This window comes from Hetaerina americana, unplaced genomic scaffold (genome assembly GCF_022747635.1).
Source record: "Hetaerina americana unplaced genomic scaffold, ioHetAmer1.1.p SCAF_7, whole genome shotgun sequence".
NCBI classification, from domain to species: domain Eukaryota; kingdom Metazoa; phylum Arthropoda; class Insecta; order Odonata; family Calopterygidae; genus Hetaerina; species Hetaerina americana.
In genome coordinates, this window is record NW_027287316.1 from 87,932,272 (window position 1) to 87,946,163 (window position 13,892).

The 13,892-nt window shown below is 44.8% G+C and overlaps 1 protein-coding gene across 1 annotated transcript in view; it reads left to right on the forward strand.

Moving 5' to 3' along the window:
• Positions 1 to 13,892, forward strand: part of Nost (Nostrin) — a 424,234-nt gene that overhangs the window by 340,601 nt on the left and 69,741 nt on the right. Inside the window, exon 3 of the mRNA XM_071595570.1 lies at positions 4,152 to 4,237. Coding sequence (XP_071451671.1) covers positions 4,152 to 4,237 — 86 coding nt within the window. The remainder of the gene's footprint in view (positions 1 to 4,151; positions 4,238 to 13,892) is intronic.

A 13,892-nucleotide genomic window follows, 5' to 3' on the forward strand; every position in this document is an offset into this window, starting at 1 on the left:
AAATAGGGCTCGGAAACTAAGTCGTTGCGCATTGAAGCAGTTGACTAGTTGCTCGCTAAGGGCGTGCGAGAGTTAGATCGCATATTGGAATGAAAAGGGCGCGCAAACCGATTGGAGAAGCAGTAGTGTTTAGGTGGAGGAAGCGACCGACGGCTGAGGTCATTGGGGATTGACGGGAAGGGATGAAGTGCAGAGAGAAACCCGACGTCGTCGTTAGCCTACTCTAATAGCAAAAAGGCGTCAAGGGGTCTCCGCAGCTTAGCGTCGCATCCCACGGACGGCGTACTCCATCGAAGTGCCCTCCTTAAAACACTTCGAGTATGGATCGGGATGCCACTGAAAAATATTCATCATCGCCGGGATTCGAACCCTGACCCTCTGGGTGGGAAGCCGGTACGTTAGCCACCGAACCATACCGATCTCCCCGATTGGATGAGAGGACCGAACTCGGTCGCGTCACTAATGCTACCAACAGGGAAAAAGGATTAATCAGGTCAGAAATGCATTCCCATGTGTGGCCCCCACGCGGAGCAATCGTCAAAATCGGTTTAAGTCGCAGAAGACGGTAAAAAACGCGCGGAAATAAATATTATTAGTATCCGATAACACACTGCTATAACACCGTAAGCCCTGCAGCTCTTAACATGTTATTATGAATGGATTATTCCAGGATGGATTATTGGATTATTCCATGGATGTTCCAGGATTATGAACTTTAACCTCCGTTAAAGTTCATAATCCTGGAACGAGTGGTGAGGGGAGAGTTGAAAAGAAGGGATGCCAAGGGTTACTTAGGAACCCAGAAGCGAATAGGGCGCCAGAGAACCAGCGCACTCGAGAAGGGAGACACCAAGAGCCATCCATCGCCGGAACGAAAGAACAGCGGGAAGGAGTGGATTGGTTCGAAAAAAGGAAGAAGCGCATTTGGCATCATTCCCCGACTTTACTTCCTGAAAAACTGCAGTTGAATTGCAGTTCGCGAGCAAAATGTCGAAACTTTTACTCGAACACGGTGACCGTAACTGCTGCGTGAATGGTGCTCGGTCGTCATCACTCCGCACGGTTTTTGGGTGGTTGGCGTAGTGCCAGGTTCATGAGGAAGTGAAAGGATATGCTTGGGGAAATGGCTGGTGGCCTACCACCCCCAGCCACCGGTCCTTGCGAGGCATTCTGTAGATGTAAAGTTCATCCTCGCGAAGAGAAGGAAACAATAGCGTAAAGACTGCGAGGAATGGCATCATGGTCGGAGGTACATTAATTAGATCTGAGGTGTGGAGATTGAAACTGTGGCACGAAATAGGTCAACATGGGAGACATCGCCACGGCGAAACAATGTACGCTGCTCCTTGGGAAATAGCATGCGTGATGACCCGTGGCAAATTGTCCCGGGTTCAAGGGCAGGAGGAGGAAGGAGACCTGCCCACGGGAGGGAAATAAGAAGTGAAGGCTCGGGTGAAGTTATAATAGCACGAAAGGAAATATGTAATATCCGTGTGAATTTCGATGTAATGTAAACTTAATAAACATCTAGAAGTGTTGCAACAAGACGGGAAAGCCAAAGCAAGGGTGCCCTCGCCTGCATTGTATTATTATTTCGAACAATAGCAGTAATGAATTCCTCCCCCTTTGTTTGTCGGTTGTGCCCCTGCAGGGTACACGGCGTGCCCGATCTGAGAACTAGGTCAGATCAGCTGAAAATACGCACGACATTGAAACTATCAAGTCCTTAATTAATTGGTTAAGCATTTCAATAGTGAACCGTAATTGCGCCTCTCACCCGCAGACTTCATTTGTCTCCTCCGGTATGAGTTCCTTTCGTCGTAGCGATTGGACGCTTTAAGATTTCGTCATTCTTTCCTTTGCCACATTCGCCAAATCCGAAATCCCTCCATCGACTGCTTCTAATCGTGTCTCAAGATCCATGTCCACTCTCATATCTTTGTCTGACCCCCCCCGGGTCCTTTCGTTTTCCTCTTTGATCGGCAACTGTGCATCGAATCAGTCGCCAATCAATCCTCGCAACCCCGGCGGTGGATGTGAGATCACAATCTGTGTCGACGTCATCCGGAGGAGTGTCGGAGCCATGGGAACAGTCCTTGTTTGAACACAAAACGGATGTGCTCGCCCCGGATACATTGAGAGAGACCGCGGGTAGTGCCGAAGCGGTGAGTTGCTCGAGCCGATGTGCATTAAAATGCGAAAAAGGAACAACGCTCTCAGGTCGGGAATCGAACAGGAGTTATTAGGCATTACTTTCTCATCTCCGAGGCCATTATTTGGTGGGAGCGGCATCTTGCACTACGGGTCACCGAGAGAGTGACGTGGCGAAGATGGAATCGCGTGCTGGGTGCCGCCGCACTCATATCACGCGGCGGGAGTTTCAAAAAATTCGTTTTGTTTTCGCGGCCGTTAATCCGACTGAGCGCGGCCCCTTCGCTTTGATTCCTACCGGCTTGACAGAGGACACCGCCAAACACAGAATTGAAGAATGTATCCGTTATGAAAGAACAAGACTAGAAATATGGCATAACATGGCGGCGAAGAAAATTAAATTGCGCGAAATAGTATTAGTCTGTTTAAATACCAAATGTATACTCCTATTTCATTTCGTCAGATAAGTGGTAATTAAGTAATGTAAGCAGGCTCATCTAACACATTTTAATTGTTAGTGTAAATTCTCCTATTTAACGTGCTCTACAACTAGGCGAAAAACCAAAAGATATCATACATGCACGATACAAGCTATTTTTATCTGTATATACTATATTATGTTGTATGTTTCTGTACTTTTGCTGATTATTGTGAAAATATGTACTAATTGTATTTGAAGTGCCTAAATTCTAATGTTCTGTGTATTCTGTAAATGGTTAAGTGTGTGATTTCAAATGTATCATTATGTATCTATTGGAAACTTGAGAGTTTATGTAAATAACTGTTGAAAAATCTTATATCGGATAACCTAGGCGATTGAAGACAAAAGAGGAATTTAAGCGTGAGCAGGTATCCCCTCAATCAACATATATCAGTGTTGTTTAACTATGTATGTTTTTAATTGAATAAACAAGGAAGGGTTGGTTAGGATGTCTCTCTCTACTCCTACCACAACCATTTCAAAAAAAATTCCTGCCGGCGCGAGGGAGGGAAGGTGGCAGTCCGAGTGAAATAAATGAGGGACGCGCTGCGAGTGTGTGTGTACGAAAACAGATGACGAGAGTCGAGCGGACGGCACGGGAATCGTCCCCCCTCCCCCGCCACTTCTCGGATCAATTGCTCCCGATGTGCGAGAGTCGCATAGAGTGAGCGAGGAATGAAAGGTGGAACGGCAAGTTCAATTCCTCCTTGAGAAATCCTCGGAAGAGGGGAAGAGAGTGGGGGTTGAAGAGAGGAAGTGGGTGGGATCCGGGGGAGGAGAAGGGTGTGGTGGGATGAGGCCGTGATTTGGAACGCAGGAGGAGGGGAGAATGTTGTATGCGAGTGGAGAAGAGAAATGGGCCTTCTTGGACGGCGATAGAAGTTACGCAGTGTTGAAGAAGTGAATTGCCTAAGGAGAAGCTAGAGATAGCGCCAGAGTAAGTCAACTTACTAGGTTCATATGAACTGTTGTAATGTTGGCAAGGGACCTTCGAAGGTCTACCATTAAATTTGGGTTGAATGACGCGTCGGGGATATTTTTGCGTGTAATTCGCGTGATTTGATGGAGTATTGCGAAGAAACATTAATGAATTGACCTTTTTCACAATCCGTAAACTGTAAATATATTATAGGCAGAGCTGCAAATCTTGTGCAAGTTTATTAATTTGCTAAGGGATTATTTTGAATCCAGTTTGTTTGCGGAGGCATTTTTTGCTGCCAGAATGGGAAAGATTGTTTGGCGAACAGTCTGATTTGGGAGCATAGGAGAAATGAATGGCTTATGAAACTCGAACATTTGCTCTGCATTCTCAGACTGGAATCACAGCTGGTACCCATTCTCTGTAGATGCCTGTAAACCAAAGCATGGAAAAACTAATTGCGGGGTATATACAATTGTAAAAAGAGTCAATATATTAATTGTGTACCTTTGTAAAGGTCAGGTGTCAAAAGTGCTCCAGGCCATTGCTCTCTGACCTCTTCTCTCTTGTTTCTGACTTCATTCTTTCTTTCCCTTTCAGGGTCAGAGCAGCTTCGAGGAACTGCGTCGATTCATCAAACAGGGGAGCGATTTCTGCAAAGACCTGAGTGCCATCCTCCAGGAAAGGTAAGCTGAGGGCGACGGTGTCCTTTTTAAGAAACAACCCCTGTCTCAAGAGATGCTCGGGCGAGTTTGCCCCGCGCATGCGCCAAAGAGAGCGAGCGCATTCATCTGTCGTCGCACTCGCTGATTAACTTCCTTCCGATTACAAATAAATCATTCGCCAGCATAAATCTTCCCCCAATGCCTTCGGCCCATTTCCCCCCGAATTACTCCGCGAGTACGTGTTCCACCTGCTCTGCATTCTGCTGAAAATCACCTCTAGGGATCGCGTGTGACCAACTTAGTAGCATTGAATAGAAGCAGATGAGGCCGAGGACGCGTGAGCCTCCATGCAGAGGAGGCTCACACGTCCTCGGCCTCTTCTGGGTCGTACGTTGGAGAAGGCCACCAGCGAAAGATGCCGAGGGGTCATCACCGTTCGACGTCCCCCGAGACGAGCTGTGAACCGTCCACAAAACAGGATTCGAATCCTCGGCGCTGGAAGCCAGTTACACCGCCGTCCGGAACCCATTACCAATTTTGGCCAGAATCAACCAATCAGAATTCACGTTCGGGAGACACGCTCAGCGATGCGAAACTGTTTGAATGGCAGTACCTGTGGTTCCGTTGGTTCTTTTCGTATCGTTTGTTTACACTAATGGCAGAAGCCTGACACGATTGTTATTGAAGCTGGTTTGGACGATTCCTCAATGTCTCGTCTGCGTATTTCAATGGAATTTGGTAATCATATTTTGAAATCGTGCTCAGTGTAAACGCAGATGGAAAAATTGGAAATAATGAGATGAGGTCGCCTCATTAAATCGAGGTTCCTCTTTCAACCGGAAGGCGCACTCATCCTACAACTGTTTTTTATTTGCATTTGGTTATCGTTGAAAGGTGTGACGCATCACGACAGGCACATTTTCTTTCAAATCGGCGTCCATTACAAACCTTGAATTTTTATTTTGAACTCGTAGAAAACACAATTGTATCGTTTTTTCGAATTTCGCGCGAATTCAGCGGAGACCAACAAAAATTGAACGAACGTAAACATTCCAAATGAAATTCTGACGCATTTTTGCGATTGATCCGACTTACTCTCGCCTATTCAAACTGACCGAATGAAAACGAAGGCCACACACCTCCGCGGATGAACCGAGAAAGGGAAAAGTGAAGGATATCAATGCCCGCCGATTCCTTGCCGTGCTGAATTCAGGCAGTTGCATATGGAACACTTGCGTGCTCTCCGGAGAAAGCGCAGGTCTCTTCCTTCCAATCACGTGCACTTAGCGACGGCACCGCATTGTCCGAAGGGGAATCGGAGTGGAACTCTCCATCGAGAGAGCCATCCGATCCTCGGGGCGGGGAGTCAAGGGCAAGGGAGCAAGGGTCCGACGCCCGTCTCCCCGCCGCGGTTAACCCGCACCGCTCCCATGTTCACGCTCACGCAACCAATCCGCAACTGCGGGTGGCGTCGAGCCATCGGGGGCCGTCGAGTGCCACCGGGCAGTAATGTGTCCATTTTCCCGTGTCAGCCATCGGTGTAAAGCGATTCTCGTGGCGGGGATTATTTTCGGGTGTATCGACCAACGTCGAAATTACTTATCATATGTAATAACTTTAGAATCAACGTAAACAGGACAAGGGTAATTGATTTCTAGAAAAAATGAAACAACTTGGACGTTACCGTCACTCACGATCTCTCCTGGGTGAAACACATAGGACAATGAATGTGTGGACTAGATAATGAAAAATTATGATTAATTAGAAGAGTACTGGGTGTAAATGTGATGAAAAGGTCAAAGAGAAATGTTATCTGTCGCTGGTTAGGCCTAAATCAGAATATGCTGCTAGTATATTATGGGATGCTCACAAAGTTGGATTGATTGCCGAATAGGATCACGTGCAGCGCAGAGGAGTTGGATTTGTAAAACGTTGCCATTATGATAAACTTAATAGATTATCCAAAGTATTAGGGGATCTAGGCTGGGAATCACTCACGGAGCGAAGTTTAAAATATAGATCGAAGCTCTTGCATAAATTGGAAGGGCGTCTCTTTAGCAGTGATATTGAAAATGTATTATTACCCCCATCGTACTCCGGTAGGAGAGATCATGTCTATAAAATTAGAGAGATTAAGTGTAGAACAGATAAATTGAAGATGTTATTTAATCCACGAGCGATAAGGGATTAGGATAACATTGTCCGACCGCGGGAGCGTCACACTCGGGTTCAAAATCCGTCTGGTGTGTGATCACCCGCAGCCGCACGCCAGCCAGCTAGCAGCCGCAAGCTAGCTATGGCTTGCAGGGTACTAAAAGTTCAAGAATACAAAAAAACCTCCTAATATAAAAAAGAAGGTTAAGGTAAGCGTTTTCAGACAGAAACTAGCCTTCAATTCGAGTGTTATCGCGAAATCTTCATTCTTGTCGAAGTTCTGTATCTCTTCCGATTGCTACTTAATGCATGGTTCATGAAATTATTTGAGAATAGAATTAATTTTCTCGTGCCGCTTAATTTCTCACAATGGCCAAAGAAGGAACTCTACTCATCAAACATATTTTGAGCCTATACTAAACTTCGTGCTAGTAGTGAATCAAATTTTAGGTTTGGGAGTTTACTGTCTAGACGTCTTGTCAAAGATTCATTGCATCGCGCAAAGGAGGATATAGAGTTTAACGTCCTGCGGGTGCAGGGGAATGCCATTTTTTCTGCATGTCGATCAAAACCTATTGAAATACATATTTTTGCATATATATCAATGTGTCCTCATCGTCCTTAGCTTCGAGTGGAACAAACAAAATCCTGTCGTCTGTGGCACGCTTTGACGCCCTCATTTCCTCCCGGATCCATTTTGCGGTGCGATTGCATCGAGGGGAATGGAAAAACAAAAGCATTTCGCTCCCGGTGACTGCTCCGTTTGCTCTCCATCCCCTCCCTCCCTTCCTCTCCACCTCCCCCCTCCCCCCCCTCCCCCCCCTCTCCACCTCCCCCCCTCTCCACCTCCCCCCCTCCACCAAGGGCGGGAATTGCTCTTCGCCACGGACGGCCCCCGACGAGCAAGTCACGTGATCCCCCCCCCCGCTATTATTCAATCCGTGTCACGGTTGAGTGTTGGATCCGCGAGCGTCAGGTGGCATCGCGGACAGGAAAACTGGCATTTGACTCCATTTTAGTGAACTCGAGAACGTTGTAAATTGGTTTGGTTTAGAAAATATACCAATGCCATAGTCTGGGAAGATAAAGAATGTCGGCCTCGCGTCTCATTGTGAGTAGTAATGTTCTTACATTCGGTGTGAAGCGATCGCAAAAGCTTGTAGTTCTAAGTTTATCTCCTGAATAGATTGTTTAATCTGTCTCAGCTTGCGCACTTGTCGCATTCCCTCGCTGGTTAGTGCGTTGGTCTCCCAGGCAGAGAGCCCTCGATCAAATCGGGGCACCAACGGATCCATCGATGGAATCATGGCCCATGGCGCATGGAAAATTACCCAATGCCCACCGGATGGAAAGTTTAACCGTTGGAAACACTTCGAATATTTCTAGTGGACAGTTCTAAATTTCAAGAAAGCCTTCGACAAAGTATCGCATAGTAAACTACTCGCAAAGCTACAAGCCGATGGCATAGATAAAATATCCTAGATTGGATTGAAGACTTTTTGAATGGTCTGGTAAAAGAGGAGTCATAGATGGAGATAGCTCTAATGCAATAGCTGTCACTTTGAGAGTTCCCCAGGGAGGTGTGAATCGGACCACTTTTATTCTTACTTTACGTTAGCGAAATTAACTCTGTAGTCACTAATAAGATATTTTCAATTGCCGACGAATCAGTTGTTTACCGTGATATCCGTTAGCCTGAGGATACAGCAGCTTTATCAGATGACCTTGATGCTATACAACGCTGGTGCGAAACTTGGCGATTGGAATAAAACTTAAAAAAGAGGGTAATCATACATTTTTGGAAAAAGAAAAATTCTCACCAGAACGCAAACTGCATTGGGAACACCGAAATGGAATATGTGGACTCGATTAAATACCTAGGCGTCACTCTCACTCGCGATCTCTCCTTGGTGAAACACATATCTATCTACTTAATACCCCGCAAGGGGGTGTGGCGGGGGTTTCTAGGACACCACCCGTAATTTAGAAAAGAAAAAAAAACCGCATGCAAAAGCCACATATGGGGAATATGCGGACAAACTAACAAAAAATTAGGATTTATTAGAAGAGTACCGGGTAAATGTGATGAAATGGTTAGAGAGAAACGTTACATTTCGCTGGTTTGGCTTAATTTGGAATATGCTGTAAGTATATTATGGGATCCTCACGAAGTTGGATTGATTGCTGACTTGAATCGCGTGCAGCGTAGAATGAGCTAGACTTTAAAAGCGTTGTTATGATAAAGTTAGTGGCATATCCAAAATATTGGAGCAGCTTGGCTGGAAATGACTCACGGAGCAAAGGTTAAATTACAAAATTGAAGCTCTTGCATGAATTGGAAGGAGGCATCTTTAGCAGTGATGTTGAAAATATATTAATACCCCATTTTACTACATTAGGTGAGATCATATCAAAAGAGTTAGAGAGATCACGTGTCGAACAGATAGATTTAAGGTGCCATTCATTCCACTAACGATAAGGGATTAGAATAAAATAACTTAAGTTGGACCGCGCTTGGAGGGAAAGGTGCTTTGGATCAAGGGTGTGATCAGCCCCTGCCACAAACCCTTGATGTGGATCGCTGGGTACTATATTAAACTAAAACTAAAAAAACGTCAAGGGTAAGTAACCGCAGGTCGGCAAGAGAGAGAGAGAGAGATATGGCTACGGGAAAGAAATACCTCTCAAAACGATGGAATGCAAGTGTCGCCACTGTTCGTTGGGACGGCTCTCATTAGTCCCAACGGATGGGTTTTTTCCGTCAGCAGTTACACATTCGCACGTTGGAAATATTCAATGATACAGTTGGCGACGTGCGTCATAAATCGAAAGAAGGATATGCATTCTAAAATAAGTACACCCACAAAACAACGGTAGCAATAAAAAATAATTACGAATGGCACTGTATTATTCTTGTTTCCATTGCATTTTATTGTGACAAAAGAGGGAAACAGGAGGGGAGGCCGCAGAGGCGGGTAGTTCTAGGATTTCACCTCTTTCGATGGTTTTTTAGAAAGTGTGTTGGTGACAGTACTTATGAGACACATGCGTTCCTTTTTTTTACTTATTTAATCTGGAAACTCAGACTTTGCGTAAATCGCTATCATGGGTTTCATATTCTGTGCTGGTAATTTTTTGCGTTTACATCATGTCGCGTTCGCCCCAATGAAAGTAGTTCATTGCGGCGAACGCTAAAGGAAAGCGTCTGTCATTCCCTGCACTGAATTTAAATTCTAAATTTTCAAAGCGTAGCATTTTTTTGATGAATTTTAACTTGAGCTGGCTTGATTTTATCACTTCTTTAATCAATGAACCGTAACAGATTCAACCATAATGATATTTCGCTATTGGGAGAACTCTCTCTAATATCTGCGGCTCTAGTGCCGACATTCAACTATAATATTATTATTAGGTAATCTATCGGTTAAGGTAGGTTTTTGGATGGACATAATTACTAATTAAGTAATTTGTGACCCCTAGCAAAACACAACATCCTACTTTACATCATGTCCCTCTTCAGCTCTGAGTACTTTCTTCCTCCCTTCATCCCGTCCAACATCCCTATCCTGTTCCTTCCCTTTCCTCGTTTGCCTAACATTCTCCCCTCAATTACAGTCTTCAACATCCCGCTGCCGGTCAATACCCCCTTCAGCCACTTTTCCTGCCTCCATAGGATTTCTCCCAACAAACCCCTCTCTTCGCCCGCCATACCAAGTACTTCCTCATTTGTTTTCTTCTCTATCAATTTCACCTTCTCCATTCTTCTCCACACCCACATTTCAAAAGCCTCCAGTCTACGTCCATCCTCCTGCTTCAACGACCACGTTTCCGCGCCGTACATAGCTACGCTCCATATCAAAGTTTTTATACGAGTCTTTTCTTAACATCCTTAATCAACGTCCCCGTCATCAACTCCCTCCTCCTGTGAAAGCCTCTTTGCCTAGCGCAATTCTTCTCCTTACGCCCCTACTACTTTGACCGTGTTGTTCCAAAACACTACCGAGATACGTAAACTGTTCTACCTGCTCTAGTTTTTGCCCTCCTATTTTAATGTTTAGTTTATCCTTTTTCTTCCTAGAAAATCGCATAACCTTTGTTTTATTAATATTGATTCTCATCCCATACCTGTCGCACTGAATTTCCAATTCACTCAGCAATGCTTGCAACCCCTTGGCTGACTGACAAACTAAAGCTTGGTCATCAGCAAACCTAACTGATTTTACGAATTCCTCACCCACTTTCATTCCTACCTCCAGTTCTTCCCATGCCTCTTTAATCATTTCCTCTGCATAAAGGTTGAACAGCAACGGTGATAATGAGCAACCCTGCCTTACACCCCTTCCTAACACTCCTCCATCCAGACTCTCCGTTCCCCACTCGCACCTGAGCAGTCTGAGACATGCACAGGTTGCGGATTAGCATCCTTTCCCTCCAATCTATTCCTATTTTCTGCAATATACTCATTAGTTTTTCCCAATTCACTCTATCGAACGCTTTTTCGAAATCTACGAAGCAGGCAAATACCTCCTGGTTGTGTTCTATATTCCTCTCGATTAATAACCTCATTACTGCAATGGCATCACGAGTACCTCTCCCCTTCCTAAACCCAAACTGATCATCCCCTAAGTAATCATTTGCCCTACTCACTATCCTTTTGTTTATGATCCTGAGAACAACTTTAGCTGCGTGGGATATCAAACTAATTGTCCTGTAGTCCTCACATGACGTGGCTTTTACCTTTTTCGGAATAGAAACTAAAACTGATCTCACAAGGTCTTCCGGCCAGATTCCTTCCTCATAAATACTACGGATCAGCCCATATAGCCTCTTCCTCCCACATTTTCCTAAGCGTTTTAAAAGTTCCACGGGAATGTTATCCGACCCCACGGCCTTATTTAGTTTCATCTCCCTAAATGCCCTTTCTATCTCATTGTCTAGTATGCCTGGACCTAAGCTATCTTCCTCTACGTCATATTCTTTTTCAATGTCTAACTTTGTTGGTCAATGTTTTTTTACCATACAGTTCTTCTATATACACCTTCCATCTCTCTTGGATCTTTCCTCCGTCAACTATTACCTTACCCGCCATATCTCTAACTGCTATCGTTGATCTCCCTTTCTTACTTCCCGATAATGATTTAACTTTGCTGTACAGCGCACCGATTTCACCCTTTCTCTGCAGACTTTCCATATCCTCGCACTGCGTCTTCCACCATGCTTCTTTTCCTTTATTTGTTGCCCGCCTCAATTAATTCTTTAATTCTTTGGACTTCATTTCGCCTCATTCTGTATTTACATTCTTCCAGTTTCGCCGCTCATCCATCTTTGTAATCATCTCATCCGTGATCAATGGTTTCCTAGTCCTTTTAGCGTTAGCGGTTCCAATAGTGTCTTTTGCGGCTTTAGACAACCCTTTCTTGATACATACCCATTTTTCTTCGATAGTACTTAGCTCTTTACCATCCTCCATGATTTCCTCCACCGCCTGTATGTATTCCTTCCTTTTCAAACCATTTAATGCTTCTACATTCCATTTTCTAACTCGCCGCCCATGCCTTATCTTTTTGAAACGTACGCTACATTTCATAACAACTAAATTGTGGTCTGAGTCCGCATCCGCTCCTGGGAAGCTGTGCGAATTTATCACACTGTTCTTAAACCTGTGTCTAACCAGGATATAATCTAGCTGATACCTTTCTGAGTCACCTGGCATTTTCCATGTATACCTGTGTCTTTTGTGGTGTCTAAACCAAATGTTGTTGATGACTAGCCCCTGTCTCCTGCAGAACTCAACTGCTTTCTCCCCGCGCTCATTCCTCGTGCCTAAACCGTAGTCCCCGACCTCGTTCTCTTCGTCGGCTCTCTTCCTTCGCCTGCCGTCGCATTCCAATCCCCCATCACTATCAAATGTTTCCCTGCAGGAACACACGCGATTATGTCCTTTAACTGAACGTATATCCTATCGACGTCTTCTTCTTTATGGTTGCTCGGTGGCATGTATACCTGAATAATAACTAAGTTCGTCGGTTCTGCTTTTATCTCTACTAGTAGTATTCTATCAGTTACCTTCTCTATGTTGACTACGCTTCTTCCTACCTCTTCATTTAATACTATGGCATCCCCTCGTTGGCTCTCGTCCCCGCCGCTGTATATTATTCTATACTTATCACTCCAGTAATCCCCGCTATCTTTCCATCTCACCTCGCATACAGGCCTAGACCTGTAGGCCTAAAATATCGATATTTCCCCTTCCCATCTCTCAGGGGCAAGTGCCTATAGGCCGAAACGTCCATTCCCAAACATGAGGTGGCCTAGGCAGGAAGAAGGATCCACCGCCATGTGCAATTAGCCCAGCGATGGGATTTTGGGAAAACCAGCCAATCCTCTCCATTGGAAAATATTTTGCACCGAGAGCCATTGACACTTGTCCTGGCCAAAACATTTCCAGTTATCCAATCGCGGGCATTTGATTTCTTGAGTACTCCACGCAAGGGCGAGAATCATGATAGCGTTTCATAACGATTTCAACATTATTTCTTCCAGCAAAGAGAAATTAGACGCCGAATATAGGGTAAACCACATAAAGGAGCTTCGGAGGAACATATCACACAATGACAAAACAAACGCCATTCAGTGAAACTAAACAAATTATCGACATTGCACAGAAACTTGCCGAGGAGGAGGTAATGGATATGCCTTTTGAATAATGTGTAATGTTTGCCAACACTTTTAAAAATGATGGAAGTTTAGCTGATGGCACATCAATTTTTGAAGCTGGGAACAAAGTTAAGAGTTCAGTAACATAACTTGTAAAGCACTGATTTGCAAAAGGACCTGTTTTTTAATTTAAAAGGTGAAAATAAAGAAAGTATATTTAATTTTTAAAATTAAGGTGGCCAACAATGAGCCTTTTACGAAAAATTGCAAATAAATAAAACAATTTCATAAATTTGAAAAATACCAAACGATTGGGGAGATGAAGCCCAAAAATGTTGATGCAAATTCTAACATTGCAAGTAGATTATTATAGTTGCCCTCACCGGACAACAACCTTGACGTGGTGGAAGGGCTTGTGCGTTCCAATGACCCCTAGAGCTGTGCTGGTGGGAGTAATAATAATTGCTCCTGGTAGGGTCACCCATGCCAGATAGGTCGAAGGTTAGGAGCCAGACGAAAGGTAGTCCACGCAGCGTCTGTTCCTCAGTGAGCGGGTGCAATGGCGTCTGACCCCAGTGGGGCGGCCAGTAAGTGATGGTGTCACGTTAAAAACACTATTGAGGAAGGCAACGGGAAACCACCTCAATTATCATTCCCACGATTTAAATGATAGACAATACCGAGATTTTGAGCCCTGGCAACTACTGGGCTCGGCCCAACCGGCCGTGTGTCGTGCCCGGCAGCGGAAGAGGCAAGGCTTCCGCGGTCGTCATCCTACGAAACCCTTGCAACGGAAAACCAGCAGCAGCAGGACAGAAGACGCAGGAGAAGAAGACCAAATTAGTTAGAATAGGAACGTGGAATG